The 25353-nt window shown below is 38.6% G+C and overlaps 1 protein-coding gene across 2 annotated transcripts in view; it reads left to right on the forward strand.

The window, feature by feature from the left end:
- The window catches only part of MAP2K5 (mitogen-activated protein kinase kinase 5), a 271699-nt gene that overhangs the window by 46256 nt on the left and 200090 nt on the right, over window positions 1–25353 (forward strand). For both annotated transcript variants that reach the window (XM_061430173.1, XM_061430172.1), the window contains exons 7-8: window positions 7813–7861; window positions 15000–15064. In XM_061430173.1, coding sequence (XP_061286157.1) covers window positions 7813–7861; window positions 15000–15064 — 114 coding nt within the window. The remainder of the gene's footprint in view (window positions 1–7812; window positions 7862–14999; window positions 15065–25353) is intronic.

Below are 25353 nucleotides of genomic sequence, written 5' to 3' on the forward strand. Positions count from 1 at the left end.
AAGTGGTTGTTCTGTGTGTTTGTGTTCACACTGGTGACTGAAGAGCCATCACAGAGCCAGATCACCCTTCCACTGTGTGCCCTGGTCTTCCTGGGTTTAGGGCAGTACTCAGTGCTGGCAGAGCCCTCATCTGCCGAGATGTAGCTTAGGCTTCTACTTTCCCTTCCATGCCCCTCCTTACCCCCTCCACTCAGATCTTGGTTCTTTTGCAGCTGGGCTTTACTGCAGGTAGAGTCTGTCCTCTTGACTCTTTCTTTGCTCTCCTGTCCCCTCCTCAAAAGTCACTTCCTTAGTTGTTTTTTTTTTATAGCGTCAGTAGATCTTATCCACAGCTTTCCTGCTGTGAACACACTACTCTTAAAGTGCGTTTCCTCTTTAAACAATTTATTCTGTGTTAAAATACATCCACTGATTTTTCACCAGTGGATCATCTGTCTCCTGGTCCTGAGGGGCAGGTCTTTTAGTCCTCATCCAAGAGCTCGGCCCTGCTCAGCAATGCTCTGAAGCCTCTCTCTTCATGCCTGTTGGGTACGTGAGCCATGGCCCACTGGGTAGAGGCGTGGGGACTGAGGGTCACTTGTTAACAGTCCACTCAAAGAGGGCAGGGCCTTTAATCATTACCACTACTTCTTGAAAAAATGATGTCCAGACGGACTATGAGCCTTGAGTGAAAGCAAGGATTTTTCCTCGTGTTTTAGGTCAAAGTTCATCATGGTATAAAAAGCTGGATGAAGCTGAGAAAGATGGTAAGACAGAAAAGCAGTAGGATAAATTTTCAGTTCTCTCGGGTTTGGTTTTAACCAAAACCGAAGTGAATTAGCTTGGCTTTTAAAAGACTATCATTTATATTCACGAAGTATTATATAATCTTTGATTATATTATATAATCTTTGAGTACTATATAATCTTTGAAGTATTATATAATCTCTTATATAGTAAGAGACTGTCTGATTTAGTGGTTCTCAGCCCTTTATTGCAGCATCTTCCTTTAGGGATATGACAGCTTCCCAGATAGTAATGGTAGTTTGCTCCAAGAGAGATTTTTGTTATGGGAGGAGTGTTGTTGGAGAAGTCCTACAGGTGATTTTAATGTACCACCCTAGGTTGGCCATTTTCTGTGCCCGTGTTGGTAACTAATCAGAAATATTTATTGAGTGCCTCCTAGTTATTTGGTGGTGTCCTACCCACTAGGAATACCTTGTGGTCCTTGTCCTCTGAAGTATGCTAATAGGAATATAAGACCACCCTACAGTATGCAAATAATTATACTTTACAATCATTGTTAGGAAGAAAACAAGCAGATTTTAAAGTGAAAGAATTCTGGGCAGGCATGTGTTTAGATTTGAACTGGGTGTCAGAAGTGGGAGGAGAAAAAAAAAAAGAAGTGGGAGGAGGCAGTGACATTCCATTTCGGCCTGAAGGATGAGAAGGACCTAGCCACATCCAGAGCCAGAGAAGGGCATTTCAGAGGGGTGGGAGAGCATCAGTGAAGGCCCGGGGGTGGTAAAGGAACTCCATGTGTTTGGAAGGAGGCCAGTTAGGCTGGAACACAGGGAGGGCTGCTGGGCTGGGGGAGGGCATGAAGAGGTGGGAGAGCAGTAGGAGTGACAGGAGAAAAGGATGTGACAGGAGCCAGATCAGGTGTGGCCTGGTGCTGGAGTTTTCCTCTCAGTGTATTGGCAAGCTGTTAGATGACTTTCAGCAGAAGACCACCATGGCCAGCACTGTGTTTACAGAAGACTCTTGCCTGTGGTGTGGAGCAGGAGAAGGAGAGGCCCCCACCTAATCCAGCCCTCCTTGGGTTCCTGACTCCCCTCTCCTTGCCAAATGGTCGTCCAGGTGCTTCCTAAACATCCCTGTGGCAATACGCCCTTTACTGGCTGAAGTACCTGTTTTATGTTCATGTAGCCAAGTCTCAGTGGAGAAGGCAATGGCACCCCACTCCAGTACTTTTGCCTGGAAAATCCCATGGACGGAGGAGCCTGGTAGGCTGCAGTCCATGGGGTCGCTAGGAGTCGGACATGACTGAGCGACTTCACTTTCACTTTTCACTTTCATGCATTGGAGAAGGTAATGGCAACCCACTCCAGTGTTCTTGCCTGGAGAATCCCAGGGACGGTGGAGCCTGGTGGGCTGCCATCTATGGGGTCGCATAGAGTCGGACACGGCCGAAGCGACTTAGCAGCAGCAGCAGCAGCAGCAGCCATGTCTCAGAACATTCTTTTTCATGAGCTGAGCTTTGTGTCCTTTTAGCACCCACTTGTAAAGACTGAAGGAAAGTTATGACCAACCTAGACAGCATATTAAAAAGCAGAGATATTACTTTGCCAACAAAGGTCCATCTAGTCAAGGCTATGGTTTTTCCAGCAGTCACGTACGGATGAGAGAATTGGACTATAAAGAAAGCTGAGCACCGAAGAATTGATGCTTTTGAACTGTGGTGTTGGAGAAGACTCTTGAGAGTCCCTTGGACTGCAAGAAGATCCAACCAGTCCATTTTGAAGGAGATCAGTCCTGGATTTCTTTGGAAGGAATGATGCTAAAGCTGAAACTCCAGTACTTTGGCCACCTCATGACAAGAGTTGACTCCCTGGAAAAGACTCTGATGCTGGAGGGATTGGGGGCAGGAGGAGAAGGGGACGACAAAGGATGAGATGGTTGGATGGCATCACCGACTCGATGGACCTGAGTCTGAGTGAACTCTGGGAGTTGGTGATGGACAGGGAGGCCTGGCGTGCTGTGATTCATGGGCTCACAAAGAGTTAGACATGACTGAGCGACTGAACTGAATTGAACTGTAAAGACTGAGTTTAGCCCTCAGAACAGGGCTGTTCCCTCTTCTAGGTGATGCATCTACCAGTCATCTTCCCGCCAGTCATCTTCCTGCCAAACAATCCCACCTAGATTTCCTGTCTCAGTAAATTCTCCCACATCCACCTGGATGCAAACTCCAGATGACCTGCCAGGCATCCTTCACTGCTTCCTGGGTCTCCCTTAGCCCCACATCCAGTCAGTCCCTACATTTGTAGGTTCTGCCTTCTGAATCACTGTGAAGCCTGTCTGCTTGCCAGCATCTCTGTTTCTGCAAAGGTGGATCAGGCTCCCTCGACTGTTGCTCCAGCCTCCTGACAGCTCCCCACTGCAGCACCTCCTCCACGGTTCAGCCAGCGTGACCTTGCTGATGGGTGTTTTGAGCCCCTCATTCCCCACTTTACTGATCCATGTAGCCTTTAGTACGAACTGTAGCTTCCACAGCAGGTAAGCCGTGGACTCCCACACTTGGGTCCTCTGCCCACTCTAGCCCCCTGGCCTGCCGCTCCCCATGCCCCTTCCAGTTGATGCTCCAGCTTTGCTAATGAATACATGGTACCCTTGATGGATGACATTCCCTCTTACTACTGGGCCTTCACATCTGCTGCTGTCTCTTTCCTGTTTTCTTCTTCTTTTAATCCACTCCCTCCTTTGCCTTCATCCTGGCTAACCTTGGTTATCTTTCAGGAACAAAGCTGTTGTCTTCTTCTGAAAACTGTCCCTCATTATTGCCCACCTCCTTGTCTATGCCAGGTACCCCTTCTATGAATTCCCATTATCTCCCTGAGCTTGCTTTTACTATAGTGGTTAGCACATTGTATTGTAATCACTTCTGTCCCCCAATAAATTCTGTACTCTTTGAGGGCAGTGATGGTAGCATATTCATCATTTTTTTAAAAAAGATTATTGACATTGATTTACAGTGTTGTATTAATTTCTGTATAGTAAAGTGTTAAGATATATATATACACACACATATAGATACTCTTTTTCATATTCTTTTCCATTATGGTTTCAGTAGATAAAGAACATGCGGTACATGTATACAGTGGAGTACTACTCAGCCGTTGCTGAACCCTAGTTCCCAGCATGATGCTTCACACATAGGTGATAGTTAGTCAGTGCTGCTTGAATAAATGAGTAGACAGATTCATTTATATTCCCTCTAGGTTTTGTCTCTGAATCAAATTCTCCCAACTCATTCAGCTTTTCTGCTATGTTATTTCTAACATAGCAGGAAGAGTGAAAGACCCTTTCACTCTTCTTTGAATATCTCAGTGTCCCCTTAAAGTGCCACACCCAAGTGACAGTTGTATCACACTTACATTTTAAAGGCAAAACTAATACAATTATGTAAAGTTTAAAAATAAAATAAAATTTTAAAAATAAATAAATAAAAGAAAAGGAAAAAAATAAATAAATAAAGGATCTTTTTAAAGTGATTTTTAGATAGCTCAAGTCACAGTTACCAGATAAATCACTGAGTCAACTGCGGCACAAAGAAATTGCCAGGATATATAAATGTAATTTTTTACCAGATCGAGTTTGGTAGCCAGATATTGGCCTAATGAATGAAATCAGTTTTTTCCTCTGTCACTCTTAAAGCATGAATTGGTCTTCGCCTTAGGTGGATGACTGTTTATTAAATTGAGCTTACGGGACTTCCCTGGTGGTCCAGTGGCTAAGACTCTGAGCTCCCAGTGCAGGGGGTCTGGGTTCAATCTCTGGTCAGGGAACTAGAGATCCCATATGCTACACCTAAGAGTTTGCATGTTGCAACTGAAAAATCCTACATGCTGCAACGAATACCTGGCATAGCCAAATAAATAAATTTTTTTTAATTGAGCTTACTCATTCACATGATGTTCCTAGGCCATAATTACTGAGTTCAAGTCCCACTGCCAAGCATGGCCTTTCCTGAACATCTTGGCTTTCTCCTATAAAATTAGGATGATTAAATTTTCCATCTATCTACTCTGGTGTTTAGAAGATTGATGAAGTTGTATTAAGGAATCACTTTTTGTTTCTTGGATGAAAGGTGTTGTGTAAATGCAATGAATCAAAATGTTATTATTTTAGGTTGCATGACATAATGGAATATCTGTGGAGAAACATTGCCTGGGCATTGTTTGGTTATTTCTGTTTTTATAATAATTGCACATATTAAATTGGGACTATTTATGGGAATATAAGGATCCAAATGTTTTCAAGAAAAAAAAAAGTGTACTTATGTTAGAGAGATAGACTAGAGTGATCTTGAGCAAGGTCTGTACCTTGGGTTTCTCTCTCTATATATAAGAAGTAACTCCCCCCTACAGGGTATACCCACAGGGGTGTAGTTATTGGGAGCATTAGATCAGAATACTAAGTAATACCATTTAGCACAATGCATGGCATATGCTCATCACTCGGGAAATAGTAGAGTCTGTTGTTTTGTTTTCAGCTGGTCTCATTTTAGGCAGTTATTTTATTTTTTAAATATATTTCAGATTTAGTCCTATTCTGCAGAATTCTTAACTGCTGCTTAGTGCATGAATTCTTAGACTTGGGAGGATGTTATTAAAGTTTAGAATCATTGGTTGAAGACATACTTTATAAAGTCTGGGGAATATAGAGACTAGGGGCCCATAGTTTTCATTTAAGAAATTTAAGAAGTATTTATTTATTTATTTTTAATTTTATTTTATTTTTAAACTTTACAATATTGTATTAGTTTTGCCAAATATCGAAATGAATCCGCCACAGGTATACATGTGTTCCCCATCCTGAACTCTCCTCCCTCCTCCCTCCCCATACCATCCCTCTGGGTCGTCCCAGTGCACCAGCCCCAAGCATCCAGTATTGTGCATCGAACCTGGACTGGCGACTCATTCCATATATGATATTATACGTATTTCAATGCCATTCTCCCAAATCATCCCACCCTCTCCCTCTCCCACAGAGTCCAAAAGACTGTTCTATGCATCAGTGTCTCTTTTGCTGTCTCGTATAAGGGTTATTCAAAAAATGGGCCAAAGAACTAAATAGACATTTCTCCAAAGAAGACATACAGATGGCTAACAAATACATGAAAAGATGCTCAACGTCGCTCATTATCAGAGAAATGCAAATCAAAACCACTATGAGGTACCATTTCACGCCAGTCAGAATGGCTGCAATCCAAAAGTCTATAAGCAATAAATGCTGGAGAGGGTGTGGAGAAAAGGGAACCCTCTTACACTGTTGGTGGGAATGCAAACTAGTACAGCCACTATGGAGAACAGTGTGGAGATTCCTTAAAAAACTGGAAATAGAACTGCCTTATGATCCAGCAATCCCACTGCTGGGCATACACACTGAGGAAACCAGAATTGAAAGAGACGTGTGTATCCCAATGTTCATCGCAGCACTGTTTATAATAGCCAAGACATGGAAGCAACCTAGATGTCCATCAGCAGATGAATGGGTAAGAAAGCTGTGGTACATATACACAATGGAGTATTACTCAGCCATTAAAAAGAATACATTTGAATCAGTTCTAATGAGGTGGATGAAACTGGAGCCTATTATACAGAGTGAAGTAAGCCAGAAAGAAAAACACCAATACAGTATACTAACGCATATGTAAGAAGTATTTATTAAGAAAAGTAATTATAACTTGGAATGGTGAGTGTGGCCAAACTTGAAGTCTGAGGTTTTCTCAAATATAACTTATTAAGGGTAACAAATGAATGTGTGTGAGTGTGTGTGTGTGTGTGTGTACTACTGCTGCTGCTGCTAAGTCACTTCAGTTGTGTATGACTCTGTGTGACACCCTAGATGGCAGCCCACCAGGCTCCCCCGTCCCTGGGATTCTCCAGGCAAGAACACTGGAGTGAGTTGCCATTTACAACTAGAGTAATGACCACCATTTATCAAACACTTAGTATGTGTCAAGTCACTGGGCTAGGCTCAAGGGTGGGAAGGAAATGGAATATGTAGAGACGTGAGTAAGATGCGGTCTCTGTTCTCAGAGAGCTTCCAGTCTTGGGAAAGGGTGTGGAGGAAAGAAAGACATCTACAGATAACTACCAAAGGGAAGAGTTAATTTGGCAGATGGGGAGAGGGTTAGAGTAGATAGATTAAGGATAGAGTTAACAAGCTTTAAATTTCAATTAAAACATTGATGGGAAAAGGTACCATTTTATACACCACTCTACTAATTGAGTGAATGTGTACAGGTGTAACTCAGTGTGAAGCTAGAAGGAATTCTTAGCATCCTTTGGCCACTTTCCCTCATATAAATTTTTACATAGTCATATATGTCCAGAGAAGAACATTTCCATATTTCTTACGTAATTCTGGAAACTGACACTCATACCTGTGGGAGAAGAAAGAGAAAGCAGCTAAAATTGATTTGATGCCTACTGTGTACAGAACCCAGTGCTAGGCTTTTTGTCATATTTAATCTTCTTGGTTGCACTATGACATTGATATTTCCCCCACTTTATAGAAAGAGGAAATTGAGATTTAGAGAGGCTAAGTATCTTGTTCCAGAGCACACAGTGAGTAAATACTGCGATTATTTCTGCCACACATTTGCTTCTCAGGAAGCTGCATTGTAACTCTTAACTATAATAAAAAATCAGAACTTAAATTATTTTATCTTTTTGAAGTTCTGTAATCTTTGGTGTGAACATTCTAAGAGTGCATTCTCAAGTGCTTGGTAGTGCTCAGCATAAAATAGCCACTGGAAGGCTATCCCGAAACAGCAGAACTAATAGCAAGGAGAGGTCTCTGAAGTAGTCTGTGCCTCAGTTTAGCTTCATTATTATAGCAGACTTCTGTATCACTTTAGATTACTGACGGGCTTCAGTCTCTTACTGATGCCTTTGGCTAGTTACTTTAGAAAATATTTTACGTAGGGATAAGGATGTAAAAAGTGTAGTCTATGTCTGCACCTAAAGCAAAAGTGTATTTTAGTCTAGAACATTCAGTGTTGTTAATGAATTTGCTATTAAAAACTATGCCTTTTGTTTTCAGCTTAAAGAAGTCTTCTGCCGAACTGAAAAAAATATTAGCCAATGGCCAGGTAGGTTTCATTACAGATTAAGATTTTCTGATAGTAGTAACTTAGTGCTGTCCAGGTTTTTTTTTAATCCATAAACTCAATAAACAGATAAAGGGTCTGTATATTTCTTCTTGTCATAAATGAATTACATGGCTTAATTTGATTGGCAGAACAATTTGCAGCACGTTTTTCAAACTGTGCTAATGGGTTTCACTCCCAGCAGATTGAAGTACCATGCACACACCCTGCTGCCAGCTCAGGGTAAAAAAAAGTTAATCAGTTCTGAACAAGTGTGTCAACCAATGGGTTGTTGAAATGGCCCTGCGTCCTGAGGTGACTGTTTCTTTCATTATCTTTAGGGAGAAAAAGAAAAACTGTTAACTTTCTCACCTTAGTTCCTTCTTTTGTCCTGAAACTAACACTGGCTTTTTAGAGGAACGGAGTCACAACAGACCTTTGCCATTTAAAATTCCTGGCCTTCAGGAACCCTCAGTTTGTCCAGTTGACTGGTCATCAAAAGCAGAATGACCTCCTCCTGTCAGTGAGGGACAAACGGGCCTGCAGGCCAGTTATTTCTCACTAATTTTGATCCAAGTAAATGGACACATCTGAAATAGTATAGTGCTTTTAAACATACACTGGTAAATTAAGCTACCTACAGGGTCCTCGATTCTTCAATAGCAACATAAATGCGCTTTAATGTTTGTTATAGAGGAAGCCCTTTGATAGCCTTGGAGGCAGGCGCCTGTCCATTGCGATCAAGCCTGCCTATTAGGCTCTATTGACTGAGACATCTGTGTCACCGCAAATAAAAGACTCTTATTGATTTTCTTAACTGCTGTTCACTTCCCGTCCATGTTTCGAAGGCTGAAATCTTAATTATCTCAGATGCTTATTCAGTGCCTTCACATGCTGACCTCTCCAAGCCTCATTGGCATTTCATGAATCAAGTGCTTGTAGTGGAGGATGTCAAGAAGACAAAGCTGGGTCCCCATGCTTGTCCTTTAATATCACCTGTAACTTGGTGGCCTGATAGATGTGTGTGCCTTAACGTGATGCCTGTATGGTGGTACTTCTGGAAACCTTACTTATTTAGCATGTAATCTCTTGAATGTAGTTAGAAAAAGTAAATTGATTTGGTTTTGACATCTCATTGTCATCCAGAGTGTGTGAATTCTAGTCCTTAACTATTCAGTGTACAGCTACGGAGAATCTGGTGGTGTATGTATAATCTTATTGGTGCCCAAATTTTAGATCATGTTTATCTAACAGTACTTTTAACTTGAAGCAGCCAAAGTCTTTGTTTCGGTTGAGGTCCACATATATATCCCTCTAGTGCCCTGCACGTTTTCAGACACACAAAACAAAACCTGACTAAAAGCTGAAATACTGAACCTAGGGTCTTTATGTATCTCCAACATGTTTGCATTCTAGTTACTAACTGTAACTTATGAGTTACTTGTGTTCTTCAGCTGGAAAATATATTTCAAAATTGACATAAATTAAGAAGCTTTAACTACATTTGTTCAACCCAGGCAATGGAAAATAACCTGTCATAGATTCTTTCAAAAATGAAAAACAGTTTATTTCCAGGGCAAAAAAAAAAAACAAAAAAACATTCTGAAATGTTCCTAGTATTCTGAATCTAATGCCATAAATATCTTAGTGCCCTCAGTTAGGAGATTCTCTTTGGTGGAGAATTGTCACGGCAATGATTTTTGACACTTAAAGATTGTTTATTGCTTTCCCTGGGGAATGTGATAGCCCCATGTTAAACAGCATGGCATTTCCTTACTTTTAAGGATTAGCCATTTTACATTTACTTTTATTCACAAAACAAAACAAAGAACTCCCACCTTTGGAAGTCTTCGAAATATCTCCTCCTCCTTTTAATTCCTTAGTCCTTGGTACTATCAGGTAAGTAAAGAATGAGCGAGATTGCATTGCAGTGAGGTAACATGTTCCATTGTGGCGTCAATAAATTTCTGGGCTGAACACTGACACCACTTGCTATGGAAGATGTAAGTCACATTTAACGATACTTTAACACTTAAGCATAGTTTTTTATTTTAGTGGTTTATGCTCTCAAGCATTAATAATGATTTGCCTTTCCACTAGCCTCCACTTAGATTTAATAAGAAATTCATATTAATCATTAAAAGAAAGGGACATGATTCTTCAAGATAATCAAATATTGACAGGTTAGAAATAGCTTTCTGCCTGGGTTCATTGATATAGGTTATGTGATATAAATATTTATTTCTTTTCTGTCACTCAGAGTAAATGCCACCAATTGATTCAGCATTGATATAGTGTCAACAGTTCATAAGAAACATTTGACTGGCTTGTGTTTTCCGATTAGTCTCTGCTGTATAAAGTGGGATTTACTAAATCTCTCCAATTGTCTGCTCATAGAGTGTGACTGCTTTCTGAAACCATTATTGCTTCGATTTGTGAAGCGAAGGTCTGGTGATAGGACTGGTTTCTGTCAGACCTTTACATATAAAAGTAGGATTAATTGAGCATTTTTGTTTTAATGATTTATAAGCGATAGGTACTGATTCTTCTTAATACAGGCAGACAGTAAACAAAGAATATTTTCTTTGTTGATCCATAATTGAATTCCATTTCATTTTCCTCATTAATTTCATTAATATTATATTAAATCAAACATTTTTTAGGAAGTTTAACATTTAGTCATTGGAATGAAGGCATTGTTTTTCTGTAATCACTTTATGATGGAGGGTTCCTTTTTTTTCCTGCTTGAAAAAAATTCATAAGGTATTTTTGGCATGTTTTATTGAGTGCTATAAGTCAGTACCACTGATGTGTTTTCTGGATGTGTTTCTCCCACTTCAGTTGTAGTGCAGTATCATCTGTTTAACATTGGCCCTTGATTTGAAACTGATTAGAAATGGCCCAGTGGGTCAATTTAAAGGATTAAAAAAGTGCAGTTACCCCAGGGATGTATGACTTTGACCTTTGCATCTCTAAAGTTGTCTTTCCTCGGTTTTTTTAAAATTTGTAGGAGAGAGTGACAGTGTTTTCTGTTCCTAATTACTCAAGTATAAATGTACTGTGAAGTCAGAAATCTAGAAATAATTCTAATCCTGCTACATGTTTGACTGTTTTGTGGACTTCAGATACCTTTAAAAAACTTCCTGTGTTTAGGAGAAAAAAAAAAAAAAGGAGGAAGAAAAATAGTATTCAACATAAAATTAGCTTTAAAAACTGTCCTATTACCAATATATAAAACACTTAGATTCTTCCAGTTCATCTTAGGTCTGACCTAAATGTGGATGAGAGTGTGTGTGTCCAGACGGCACGACCGCTCATCTCCCCACACCAGCAAAACCTTCCCGAAGCCCTTCCTGGCGCCCCCCACCCCCCGCCTCTCTTTCAGCAGCAGCAGAGCCCAGTGCCACTCATGTCTCTCAGGTCATTTGCCAGCATGGCAGTTGACACATAATTGTAACTCTCAGGATTTTTTTTTCTTCTTCCTCCCTCACATCTGTTATTCTGCCTTTTATTTGCCTTTTTTTTTTTTTTTTTTTTTTAGTTGAAACAAGGAAACTGACTAATACTGAAAAGTTATTTGGTATCTTTAATTGTATAAAAACTTTCTTTTACCTCTTATTTAAAGAGCTATGCGATTTCTCTTCTTAAAAACAAACATTGTAGTTGATGAAATTGCTTTTAACTTTTGAGTGCCCTTCAGTTGATTATTTTCCTTTCTATGGGCCAGTGACCATTGATGGAGAGGCTGTCCCTCCATACTTACCCATGAGATCACCTGAGATCGCAGAGCAGAGTATCCTGAAAGACTCAGTTCTCACCTTGACTAGTTACGTGACACAAATGAATTGGGTTATAAACTTAAAATGTTGTAAAAATATGTGATTTTTATGTTACCTGATCTCAACTATAATATTTAAATACTGTACTTTGTAGGCTTATAAATCCCACTTTTGTATCATGAGCACTGTGCCTAAGTTTCATTTTAGAAAAGTTGAATTAATATGCTTTTCTAAACTAAAAAAGCAGATATGTTGTTAGCTATTTGTTTATTCCTTTAATGATTGTTTCATATTTAAGATCAATTAAAGTAACCCATTTTGATCAGAGATACACAATTCTTAAATTTTGTTGTAATCAGTTCATAAGCTTGACCCTAATAGTTTTCCTTTTTAAAACTTTTCTGACATGATTAATACTTACATAATCTATAAAAATTAGAAGGTTCCCATAGGCAAAAAGTGGAGAAGGCAATGGCACCCCACTCCAGTACTCTTGCCTGGAAAATCCCATGGACGGAGGAGCCTGGTGGGCTGCAGTCCATGAGGTCGCTAAGAGTCGGACACGACTGAGCGACTTCACTTTCACTTTTCACTTTCATGCATTGGAGAAAGAAATGGCAACCCACTCCAGTGTTCTTGCGTGGAGAATCCCAGGGACAGGGGAGCCTGGTGGGCTGCCGTCCATGGAGTCGCACAGAGTCGGACACGACTGAAGCGACTTAGCAGCAGCAGGATAGGCAAAAAGATCTGATATTTTTAAATAGAAAAAATCTACCAGTCTATTTACAGTCTAGGCAGATTTCTATATAAAACTTTAAAACATTGTAGAAACACTTAATTTTTTATGGATACTGTTTTTTGAGTGACATCGTTCTAGAACTTATTCTTTAAAACCATTTTTATCTTTATGATACTCTTACAATCTTACTCATTATCTGAGGGACTCCAAATTTCCACCCTTGAATTTGCCTAAACGTTGTATTGGCATGCGCATAACACTTGTCTGTGCACACACACCCCTACACCCTGTATAGCATCCATAACATCCCCATATCGCTGAAGCTTTCAGCTTAGCCCCTGCCTTTTTTCTGTCTACCACTCCTGGTTAAGTTAGAGTGCTAGGTGGGTGACTGCTCCACTTTTCTTTTCAGCCTAGGGGTTTTAGGTAAAAAAAGACTGATGTTGGGATTATAATGGCTGAAGCTACTTAGAGACCTACGCCTTGGCCTTTTCTGCCTCCAGCAAAATATCACAAAATCAAGCCCCCTCTAAAGTCCTAGGTCTCTCACAGTATGTTATTGGAATGTGTAATATCACTGAGTCTTGATATTTATATTTTTCCAAGAGGAAACTACTGTTCCTTTTACCTGGAAAGTTCTGATGGTGTGGGGTAGATGGAGGGGATGTAATCGGACTGTGACCTCTCTAGGGCCCAGATCCTATAGCTGCATCCAGCTTACCCTTAAACCTCATTGCTACCAATTCAGAATTTGTGGACGTTGAATGAACTTTCTCCTAGAAATTTACTTCAGGCCGTGATGAGGATACAGATTGTTCAGCAAGTTACTAGTACAAATTAGGTTGTTGCAGTCATGTTTAGGAAGTTGCAGTCATGTTTGAGGAATGTTTTCAAGAAAGTAGCCTATTTGTACCCACCAATATATACTGATATTTACATACATAAATATTACATATTTTATACTGTTTGATCAAGGTAAACCCAGTAGCAACTCTGCTAGTTTGTTTAGCATCTCAAGTTACTTTATGTGCAATTTCATGCTGCTTTGAAATTTGTCATTTGGTCCAGAATAATGAGATTTTCTTTTCTTCATGCCACATTTTATATAGGTTGAAATAGGTTTTATTTTCTGTGTTAGTGGTTTAAAGGAAATGAAGAAAAGAATTTCCCTCAAATAGAAAAATTTTTGCCAATTTTTATGACTCATCTGTCATTTTGCCTCTGACCCTAAATGTAGTAATTAGCTGGTTGCAAATTACATCAGTTAGGTTGTACTACAATTAAATCAGGTGCTTAGATTGGCCTTTATACATTAATCTGTCAATATTCTTTTACAGTGTGGCAGAATGGCTTGGAAAGGAAGCTGTAATTCCACTGTATTCCTAATTATCACAGCTCTCTGAAGCTTCACCCTCAGAAATGTATAGAAGAAAAATATTTCCCTCGATAAATGGAGCCTTGTTTTATTCCACTGGTGAAAGTTTAGAGTAGAGCAAAATATTTAAAGCTTTACTATAATGGTCTGAAAGCAAACTTTTTTTTCCAGGTGATACTGAATTAAAAACTCCATCTATTTTTTGCCCATGCAAGGCAGTGCAATTCCCTGGAAATTGATTTTTTTTTTCAGGGCTTACTATGGCTTTTCCCAAGCTTTAGCTATATGGAAAATAACACTTTATTGAATCCACTTAGTGTATAAAGTTGGCAGTTAATTTTTAAGCAACTGGACCAGTGTGTAGAAAATTACTGAATTCCTTAAATAGAATCTGACTAGTCTTAAAGTCATTTGATAAATAATTACTTAGGGAGTTGTTTCAAACTCTAAAACATTATATTGTGGGTACTAAAATAATTTCACTTCTATTCACTATACAAATGAGAGTAGTATTTGTGGTATAACACTTTTACAGAATCTGGGGAAATGTACGTGTTGCTTTATATAATGGATTAGAAAAATGACTTTAGTTTATACTAATCACATGCTTACTTGCTTTCCTTTTATGCATTATAACATTTTACTATATGTGCCTTTTAAAGTGCATCGATTTGGCACTTTTCCATAAGATTTCTACCCAGCTATTGCTGGGTACTAATTTATCATTTCCCCCCAAAAAAGCAGTGTCAACTCTAGGAAAATCATTAGCATTATTCAGTTAGTTTATTTACTGTTAATTAGAGGGTCACTTGAGTTTTCAGGGGCTGATGTATTTACAGATTGTGCATTGGATTACTAGGGGTGTGTGTGTGTGTGTGTCTTGCCAAGTCTGACTTTGGTTATGTGCAGTGCTGTTTGGCAGCGGTTATTGTAGTGCTGGAGACCGTTCTTATCGGTATCTCTGACCTGACCCTTTTGAGCTATGTTATATCATTCCATTTTGACACCTTTTATCAAACTTTAATGAAATGACCCAGGCAAACAAATTGTCATTAAACTTTCCATCACTTTGTCCCTTGGTATCGTCTTTTATAAATTGGACAGCAAATGTTGTATTGATCTTCTCGTTCTTGCAGCTGAACTTGAAATGACCCAGACTGCTTGTTGTTTATGGCCCAGAGTTGCTTTTCCTTGACATTTCCATCCACAGCATGACACCCTTTTTGTTTTTCTTTCTTTCTTGTGGAGATGAATGAACAAGACATACGGTATCGAGACACTCTTGGTCATGGCAACGGCGGCACAGTCTACAAGTGAGTAGTCAATTTTGTTTAAACTTTCTCTCCACTTTTGCCAAATGTGGGTATCCAAGTTCTCCATGGCAAAGATTTTTAAATGACTACCAGCACTTAGATTTTATTTCCACATGTGACTCCAAAATTCTGTAAGGCATCTATTTTCTCAGAAATTGCTTGGAAAAGTGCATTTATATTGCCTTTTTAGTATTTCTGAGTCTGCATCTCTCCTGGGTGAGCATTTAATAGTCCACCATTAGCAAATATACCTTTAACTGGCCTGAAGTTTAATGCATTTTTTTTTCACTCTTTTAACACCATTATTTTTTTTAACTTGCTAGCACCCTATGCTAGTCCCCTGCCTGTTTACACCTATGCCCAGTGGAAGACAACCCTTATAAATACCATTGCTTTGCCCTGTGTCGACACTTAGTTATTAAAAAGCCTCTTCCTGTTGTGTTTCCTTCTCTCCTCGCCCTACACCCCTGAGAGAATTTCTACACATTGATGAATATGTTAAGTTATAAAATTCTCCCAAATTCTGGTTGCAGTGATCTTAGCCTAAAGGAGTGTTCATTTTCATATTAAAAAATGCTAACCGTAAAAAATACTTCTCTCGACAGGGAAGTCTTTCTCATGCAGTAGTGCAAAGTTTAAACTACATAATGTAATATCTGGTACTTAATAGTCTGCAATGATGTATGAAAAATATTCCACTAGGAATTAAAAAATCCATATTCTGTAAGAAAGCCCTGAGGGAGTAATAAAGCTTTCCTCCAGAGAGCTGTTTTCCATATATACACTACCCCTGCATCACATTATAATTGTGTTTTTACCTTAGATATTTTACTATTGATATTAATATATATTTTCAAAGTTGTAAAATAATTAATTTATGTTTTTATTGGTTACTGATTTTCTTAGAATTTTGAGTTCTTACTAACCATGTCTGAATATAGCTAAAAATTTCCCTGTTGCCCTTGAACATGAAAGGTCGCATCCTAAAATTCCAGAATATCCTCAACTCAGATGCCACCTTGGCATAGAATTAGATTTCTCGGGTTAGAAGCTCCTTCAAAGTTATCTGGTCTAGTTCCCTCCCTAGGGCTTTGATCCTCTCCGTAGGTGGAGCCAGGAAATGTCCTTTCTCCTAAAGTCCTTGAACATAGTCCTTTAAGAACATATGTTTACATATTTGGATGGTTTTTTCCTGTAGATGACTGAGTATGGCAAGTAGTTGGTCTGAATGTTAATTGCTTCCACTAGGCTAATTCAGATAATTAAATAATAACACATTTCTTTCACAATCCTTAGGTCTTACCCTCTTGCCCTTAAAATGTGTGATGCCTAATTTGCCTAAAGAATTTGAGGCTACCATTGTCCTTTCCTGGATCTGTACTATCATACCTTCCCACGCAGCCCCTAGTACTACATAAATAGCATTTCTTCATCCTGGTCTTCTCACTCTTATCTGACTTGACTTTTTACCCTGTCCTGAAGGTTCTTGGGTTCAGGTACCATTAGAAATAAGAAGGAACATGTATACTCAAATTGCTTCTCTTGAGTTCCCTAAAGGGAGCAGTTTTCAAAGTCTCAGCCTTTCTTCTTCTTAATGCTTTTATGCTAATGTTCAGGTGTAATAAAACAGAAAAGTTTTCTAGCAACTCTTTGAATGCCTTTTATCAGCTTCGAATAGAATCCAAACACATTTCTTTAGACTTCTAACCTACTTACTTGTGCTGTTTCACCAAATGTTTGACTCTTGAGCGTGTTAATATTTTTAAATTGAAGGCCTGTTGTGAATTTACTGTCCTGGTTTATTCTAGAGAGGAGAAAACATAAGACCAAACCCCAGCAGATAATTTTTATTGGAAATAATATTCTATGTGTTAAAATTTTAATCTTTTATCTTAAAACAGGTTTATAAAAAAGGGGGAGAGGGCATACAGGGAAGTAGAAATAACATGCTCATCCAGCAAGGGGAAATTACAGCATAAAATTATGTTAGTGTTGTTTTTCTTTAACTGTTATCCTTAATTGTAGTAAAAACATAAAAATTACCATCTCAACCATTTGTAAGTCTACAGTTCAGTGGCATTAAGTACGTTCACATTATTGTGTAACCATCAACACTGTCCATCTGCACAACTTTTTTGTCTTGCAAATAATTTCCCATTTGCCTGGCTAATGTTTTTAGCTAAGAAGCATGGCTAGAAGTTTTCTTTTTATTAGAGTCACAGTATCCAAGGGAGGGTCCTTAGCACGAGTTCTTTAATTTGCTAGGATGCCACAGTGACATTAGCAACTTCTCCTGGGTTTATTTAGTTGGCTTTCATTGCTTATGCTCAAAACACTTTGTAAGATTCAGTATGTTTTTGACAGTGGTTGTCATTATGGAGGGTGAGTGGCGGTGTCATGACCATTTCAGTACTTTATGTCGTAGATTTCTTATGAAAAGAAGACATTTCACTTATTGCCTAGGTGATTCTTAAGGAGAGAGAACATGAAGATATAAAATTACATAACCACTTGTCGTTGATCAGTTCAGTTCAGTCATGTCCAACTCTTTGCGACCCCATGGACTGTAGCATGCCAGGCTTCCCTGTCCGTCTCAAGCTCATGTCCATTGCGTCATTGATCATTGATCATTGTCATTGATCATTGGTCTTCATTTCTGTCTGGACTTCAATTTGTGGTGTTCTCCTATTTCTGGCTTTTAGTTCAGCACAAAGAAATGGTATAATCATCAAGAAATGAAAAGCCACTTTACTAAAGTCTCTATAAAACTGAGTGTTTGATGTGTTATGATTGACTTTCTCCTATACTAAGTTTACCTTAATGGTGTTGACTATAAAAACTGTGATTTTTCAAACAAAAATGATTACATTACAGGCTATGCTACATAAACTAGATGAAGAAAATATTGGAAAATCCACTCATTGGTAACAAAACTGCCTAATGGGCCTATTTATTTTTTTTCTTATAAAGAATAATAAAGCTAATAAATGTGAAGCAAAAGTTGATATTTCAGTCTTATTTGCTCCACTTGAGATGTTGTGAATTTTAAGGGATACGATGTTGTGTAACTACAATATATGTTATTTAATAGTTGATCACATTTTCATCCTTTAAGTTTGGGTATTCTCCTCAGTTATACAGTATGAAATTCTGGGCCTATATATTTGAACCAAATGCGGATTCTGTATATAGCCCCCTGCTGAACTCATGATAGCAATCCAGCCAGGTAATTGTAAATTGTGGTATCTCTTGGATTATTAGTTTGGGTGAAATGGATCAATTCTAAGAGAAAGAATTATTTAGGAAAAGTAAATGAATGTACTTTAACTGCTTCATTTCCAAAAGTACAAGTTGCTCCAAAAAATAAATCAGGAAGCACATATGTACTATTCCCTTCTGATAGATTCACAATAAATTCTGAAAGCTTAGAGGAAGTAGAAAACAGTATGTGTTGTGGTTAAGTATAGGGACTCTGAGTTTGAATTCTGCATCTGCCGCTAACCAGCTTGTGTGATGTTGGGAAAGTTACATAGTGTCTTCTATCTCAGTTTCCCTATGCTTAAAATGGGGATAATACTAATACCTGTCTTACAAAAGTGGGCTTCCCAGGTGGCTCAGTGGTAAAGATTCTGCCTGCCAATGCAGGAGACGCAGGAGACATGGATTCAATCCTTGGGTTGGGAAGATTCCCTGGAGGAGGAAATGGCAACCCACTCCAGTACTCTTGCCTGGAGAATCCCCATGGACAGAGGAGTCTGGTGGGCTATAGTCCATGGGGTCACAAGGAGTTGGACAGGACTTAGCAACTGAGTACACGTCGTACAAAATTACTGTGAGGTTAAATCAGATGTTCCATAAAAAAGGCTTAGTACTGTGTCTGACACTGAATGTTCATGATTCTTACATGAACTTACTACTGTTCATGATAGAAATGAACAATGATAGAAAGAGCATTAATCCCTGGGCTTTCTATGCTTACTTGGCCATGGGATTCTTTTCTTGAGAAAGATCTGTAAATATCTCACAGAATTAAAGTTGTATTGAATTAACTTTGAGAAATTCTGCAATATGATACCTAATATATTTCGATGTTTCCTTTGGTTCTTTAGTTCCTTTATGAGTATGGTTTATTTTTATATCGTATATTATTTTAAATAGAATGATTTTTCAAAGTTTCAAGGTATATTCTCATTTATTGTAGTTTACTTTCAAATTGCTATAAGACAGCTGGTATAATGGCAAGCCTGTTTTACCGCTGGTAAAAGCTGGGGCTCACATTCATGTAACAGAACCAGCACTCTACACAGCATCTCTTCCTTCCACTCTGTTTCTCCCTGAGGCAGTGTTTTCTCAAGGTCAGGCAGAGTCCATTGCATTTACTTGTATTTTCTAGTGTACCCAGCACAGTCCTAAGGATAGAAGAGATGCTCTATACATGCTGGCTGGAATAAGAATGAGGCCAGTGGAGGTTTTTTCCAAGCAGGTTTTAGCAGGGTTCTTTAATTGGATCCTCCCCATATCTAGCTAGTTTTAGAGGCTGCATAATTTTGAGCCTGAATAATTGTTTTAGAACATTCACCAAGAAGCATAGGGATTTCTAAACTAAAAGCATATGTTTGAATGATTAATTTTCTTTCACATATTAAAAACTTAGTATTTGGTATCCACTATCTCAACATTCTAGTTACTGTCCTTTTTTCTTGGATAGTAAGTCACATGGAAATGAAAGTAATTAATAGGACCAGTTACTTTGAAAACGTTCTATGATAATGAGCCAGGCACTCAGATTTTTTGCTCCTTCAGTGCATTGTTTGAAGGAGTCGCAAAAGCTCTGGGTCCAAAAATGAAGTAGTATCTACCTCTTAGGACTTAGGCCATGCTGAGTCAGTTAGCCAACACACACTTAAGGATCATCTGTTCTCTTTTTCTTTAATGCAATTATTTAGGCTAAGACTCTTGCTGTCAGCTTTCTGGCCATGTATTCTAATCTCAAGGTATTGGAAAACAGTAGTGAATTTTCTAAATGTAGCTGCTTCTTATGGTACAGTTAAGAGGTGTAACCTGGGTTTGAGGTAGAATTTTCTCAGTGGTATAATCGGTAGCATGTATGCTAACTACATGGTGTTTCAAAGATTGGATGTATACCATTATTTAACAATTAATTTGACCATATCTAGAGATAAGAGAGGAGGGAAGGGTTAACAGTTCTCAAAGGTGTTGGTCTTGCCTTCTTTCTGTTGTCTTACCTATATTATGAAATATTTGTTGGGCAGTAGGGTGGGGATGGTTCTTGGAGACGGTAACTCAGATCATGTGAACTATTAAACTGTATTCTACCCTTGTGATATGACTTACAGGCCAACTAAAATATTTTTGTTTCAGGACTGGAATTATATCAGCCCATTGCAGTGAACATGATTTATTTCATGAAAATTAGAAGCTGTGGTGGTCAGTTATAGAAAATGAAAAAAATACATGAATCGTTGCCTAATTAAGTGCTCTTTAGTAAACAAAATATTTTAAAACATAGGATTCCTGAAGGGAAAGTGCAACCAAGAGGGTCCTTGATGTAAATATTGGGAACCACATAATACCGAGAAAAACTCTGATTTCCTTTTTCACCAAACAACCCAAAGGTGCCAAACCGGAAACAGTCACAGGCCTGACCCCAGTTTCTCTAACAGCTGCATCAGTGGCCCCACTTCTTTTTGTTTTTCTGCCTGAAGTGCATCTGGTAAATTAAGAGTAGTTTTTAAATGGTTTTGATATTGACCCAAGAGCTAGGGTGATTGTTTGATTTATTTTAACTTTAAATTTCCAATCAAATGAAGTGCCTTTTCCTTGTAGCCAGGATCGTATTTTAAACAAGCAAATAAGACATCATCTTAATGTAAAATTAAATACTTGTATATGGCTGGATTGTATTGTAGCATCATGTGACAAGCAAGGATATTAAATATTTTCAGAAAATCGATGAACATTTGTCAAATAAAATTAATTATGTCCACTTCCCTCTCTCAGCATTCGCTGTTACAGGTTGGTTTCATACAGTGATGTGCATTGTATTGATTAGAACCTGAAGAATGAATCTGAGCTCCAGACTCTCTGCACCTTTCCCACCTTTGCTGCCCCATCTCCACATCCCCATAACTTCACACATGCTCACATTCATTACAGCAATGATGGATTATTGGCATCCAGCCAACATGACAGGATGTCACAGGTCGCTGAGCAGAGATTTTCAGACTCTGTTTCCACCCGAATTAACTATTATTGAAATAGTTTATTGAGATTGAAGTATTGATCATTTTCTGCTAACCTTGGCTTAAGGGAAGGAAGAAGAGGCGGGGGTGTTTCTGAAAGACACTAAATTTCATTTTAAAAAATCTCATTTATTTAGCCTTTTCTTCTTCCTTTTTTATAGCCCTTATTGTTTTATTGCTTGGAAAAGGGTATCTTGGCTTTATTTTTATGACAGTATAATTATACTTCAGAAATGCACTTGATTACTATGGGTAACAAAATTGTTCTAGTATATTGGTTTGGCCAATATTGCTATACAAACAACTTTTCAGTCAATTGAGTCTGGTAAAAATCAATACATTATGGTAATATTTCAAGTAAGAATTTGCTGAATTGAAGTATTTCAACTCTATCTCCTTTTAGGGAAAAATAGTTTTGAAGTAGCAAGACTTCTTTCTAATATTTTATTTTAATAAAAGTGCTTTCTTTATAGAGAAATATAACGTCCTCAGCAGAAGTGGTTAAGAACAGATAAGCATTAGCACACTTCTGTTTTTATAGGGTGGAAGAGGTCTAGTTTCCATTAAAATCTATTTTCTGGCTGCATTAAGAATGTATAGCATCCAGGTTTGACTTTGTCTCGCAGGGTGTAACTTTTGGATTTTTGTGTCTAGTTCTGGGTGCTGACTTTCTAGAGAGATATGGACAGTTCAGAGAGCACCCAGAGGAGCATGGGGAGAAAAAACAGGGGTCTTGGACATTGTGCCGTCCAGTCCTCCTTCGTTCATTAGTGGGCACCTTCTGAGCATGTGCTGTGTGGAGGGCACTGCGTCAGCTGTTGGGGAGAGCAGGCTCTCATTGGCCTGTGTCCAGATGGAGGGAGACGTCTTGTCGATAGGTAAGTACAGGGCCTCACGGTCTAGGCCATGTGTCTCTGTGGTACACAGGCCCTTGTGGGCCGAGGAGGGAGTGACAACTTTTAGCTCTTTCCTCAGGAGGATTCAGAAAGGGCCTCATGGAGGAACTGTTATTTGAGTTGAAAAGTGATCAGAGGAGTTGGCTGCCTTTTATCTGAATAAGAAAAAATCAAGAGGTCCCCTGACAACTGACATAAAGTCTGAAGAGCATTCCTGTAGACAGAGGAGCAGGTTTTTCTGAAGGCCCACCTCAGATTGCTTGTCTTGAATGTCTGTGTGACAGTGCCTTTGGTTAGAGTGAGCCCTGTACTCTTTCTGCTACTTTACCCACCGGCCTGTCCTCCCTAGAGGTCATTTGAACGATGTCTTTCCAGGGCCCAGTACCACTCGTTACCTACTGTAGACACTTAGTATTTTAGGAATTAACCTGTAGAGGCTGTCTTCACAGTCTCAGGATGGATGCAAAGTATTCATGGATGTATCGCTGGGTGGCTCTGGCTTCTACCTTAAGCAGAATGATACGGCTTAGTGTTCAGGACTGCTGAGAAAAGAATTCCCACCTAGACTGGACATGAAAAGACTGCAGAGATTACTCCTGAGTGTAAAGTTCCAGAATGAAATTTAGCATTCAGCTACCATAAAAATGTTAATGTCAAGTATTGTTTGGTTTTGTTCTTTTAGATTTTGTCTTACTGTATATTCATTGAATGTATACTCACCGACAGTCGCTCTGTGCCAAAGCCATCCAGTAGTGAATAACACAGGTGGCCAGTGCTCCTGGAGCTTGTTCTAGGGGTGCAGACAGACAGCAATCAAGGAAATGAATACCGAAGTAAGATGATATCAGACCTTACAAGTGCTGTAAAGAATGCTCAGCAAGGCTTATCTGAGGAGGGGATATTGGAGCAGAGACCTGAAGGACAGGAAGGAGCCAAGTCATGGGAGAATCTGGGAATCCAGAATCCAGGCAGAAGGAACTGCTGTGGAGAATGCCGTGAGATGAGTGTGAAGGTGTTGTGTCTAGGAGTGTGGTTGGAATTGGAGTAGAGCAAGCTCAGGGGATGGTGGAGAAATGGGAAGGAGCCTGATCATGTGGGATCTTTGAGATCTCGCTAAATCTTTGCCAAGAAGCATGGTCGATATACTTAGCCCCTTTTTACTCGTGAGAAAGATAAAGCTTGGAAGGGTTAAGTGGCATGCCCATGGTCAAATCAAGATTAGAACTCAGTATCAAAACATCGAGTTGTCCACCTCAAATTCCTTCTGACACTACATCATTACTTGGGCCTACTTCTCAAGCCACGGTTTTCCTTTTTGTCATCTGCACTCTTTTAAGTTTCTCAATTTTTAACCGAAATTATTTTTCAGTGTGAGATGTAAATTAATATATGATCTTGAAAGTCAGTGATGCACCATCTCTAGTTGTTAATTTTAGAGGCTTTTTAGTAGATGTTAAAACAACCATTACTTCGCTGACAGAATTATGGCGACATAACTTGTTATTTGGTCTATCCTTTGGGTCTCTTTACTTATCAAAAGCTTTGAATTTAATAATTGGATCCTGAGATTAATTCTACGTTTGTGCTAGAGGAGTTGGAGCATTTCTTGATTTATAAGACACATTAAATTTTTCTAAACTATTTTACAGTGTCTGATGTGTTAGAAAATTAACGGCTCTTGGTTGGCATATAGCACAAGCAAATATTTGTATGCCACAGCATCTAGGGTATTTACTTAAATTGCTTTTTTGGAAAATAATTCACTGGAAAGTACAAACCACATTTACTGTGTATAACTTTCTGCCACAGTTTTTTTTTTTTTTTTTTCATTGCTCTGTCTTTGGTTACCTTGCTATAAGAGACCGTGTTCCTGTTAAATTGCTGCCTTACTGGAGTCGAATACACTTAGGTTCTGATTTGTGCATTAAAACTGAATTGGAGGAGCAGGTTACTAACTGAGAGGGGGAAACAGCAATAGAGACTTAAGCTCTGGGTATTAAGCATCGAGTTTTTTTAAACATTACTTTGATTTTTAAGTGTAACTTTGTATTATGTTATCCTCTTGACCCTAAAATTTCCATATTTTTCCTAGTCAGTACTACAAAAGAAGGAAAGAAAAAGAATGTACAGTATTATTGCTCAAAGCAGAACTGTGGTTTTTGTTTTGTGAATTCAAATAATGAAGTGAAGAATGTTCAGACAAAATCAGAACTTGCTTTAGGGCACAATCAATATAGTATTTTAACAAGCTTAGTGTACTTGGAAAATATACATTGTGTAAGATTCTCAAGCATACTGATTCTATTACGACTACTAACTTTAGAAACAAAATGTAATAATATACTGTAGTCAATAAACAAAGCTCTGATTAAATTATAATTAAGTTTTCTGAAAAGTTATCTAAAAACTATGAATAAAATGTATTTTTATGTTGTCTGAGTAACAAATTATATAGCCAATGAAATTTTATAGTTGTAGAGAAAATGATAGGTGGGATAAAATTACAGAGTGAATTTTTACTACCACACATGTGCCGAGTTTAGTTTCTGTACACCATTTGTTTTTTCTTCCTTTTAACTTTTTTTGAAAGTTAATTTTTTAGTGTTGCAGAGTGTAAGCCTTGGGTAACTGACTGAAAAGGCAAATGCGAAGTTTCTCTGCTTCCCTGGAAGCCTAGTAAAATGTGTTAAGGCCTTGCCTTCATGTCCCCAGCATGCAGTGGATACTCAGAATCGTATGGCTGCATTTGTTTCCACCCTGGGCCACCGTTGCATGCCAAGGGTTAACGCCAGCAACGCTGGAATGTAGCTGGGTAGAGTAGGTGTCACCAACATTGTGTAACCTGTGATGAAATCCTGAAATCAAGGGATTTCTCTGAGGAGTTAAAGCAGACAAGGGCTAGAACCACCGTTGAAAGTCATGCTTTCTTATTTCTTGATGCTTTCCCAGTGCCCTTTTTAGTAAACAACTGCATTTTGATTCAGTGAGGAGCTAGCGTAAGCATACTATGTGCAAGCCTAAAATCTTCTGATGGCATTTTCTAGCACATAGACTACAGCTGTATTTTTTTTTAATTTTACTTTATTTTTAAACTTTACAGTATTGTATTAGTTTTGCCAAATATCGAAAT

The sequence above is a fragment of the Bos javanicus genome, chromosome 10 (genome assembly GCF_032452875.1).
Source record: "Bos javanicus breed banteng chromosome 10, ARS-OSU_banteng_1.0, whole genome shotgun sequence".
NCBI classification, from domain to species: Eukaryota; Metazoa; Chordata; class Mammalia; order Artiodactyla; family Bovidae; genus Bos; species Bos javanicus.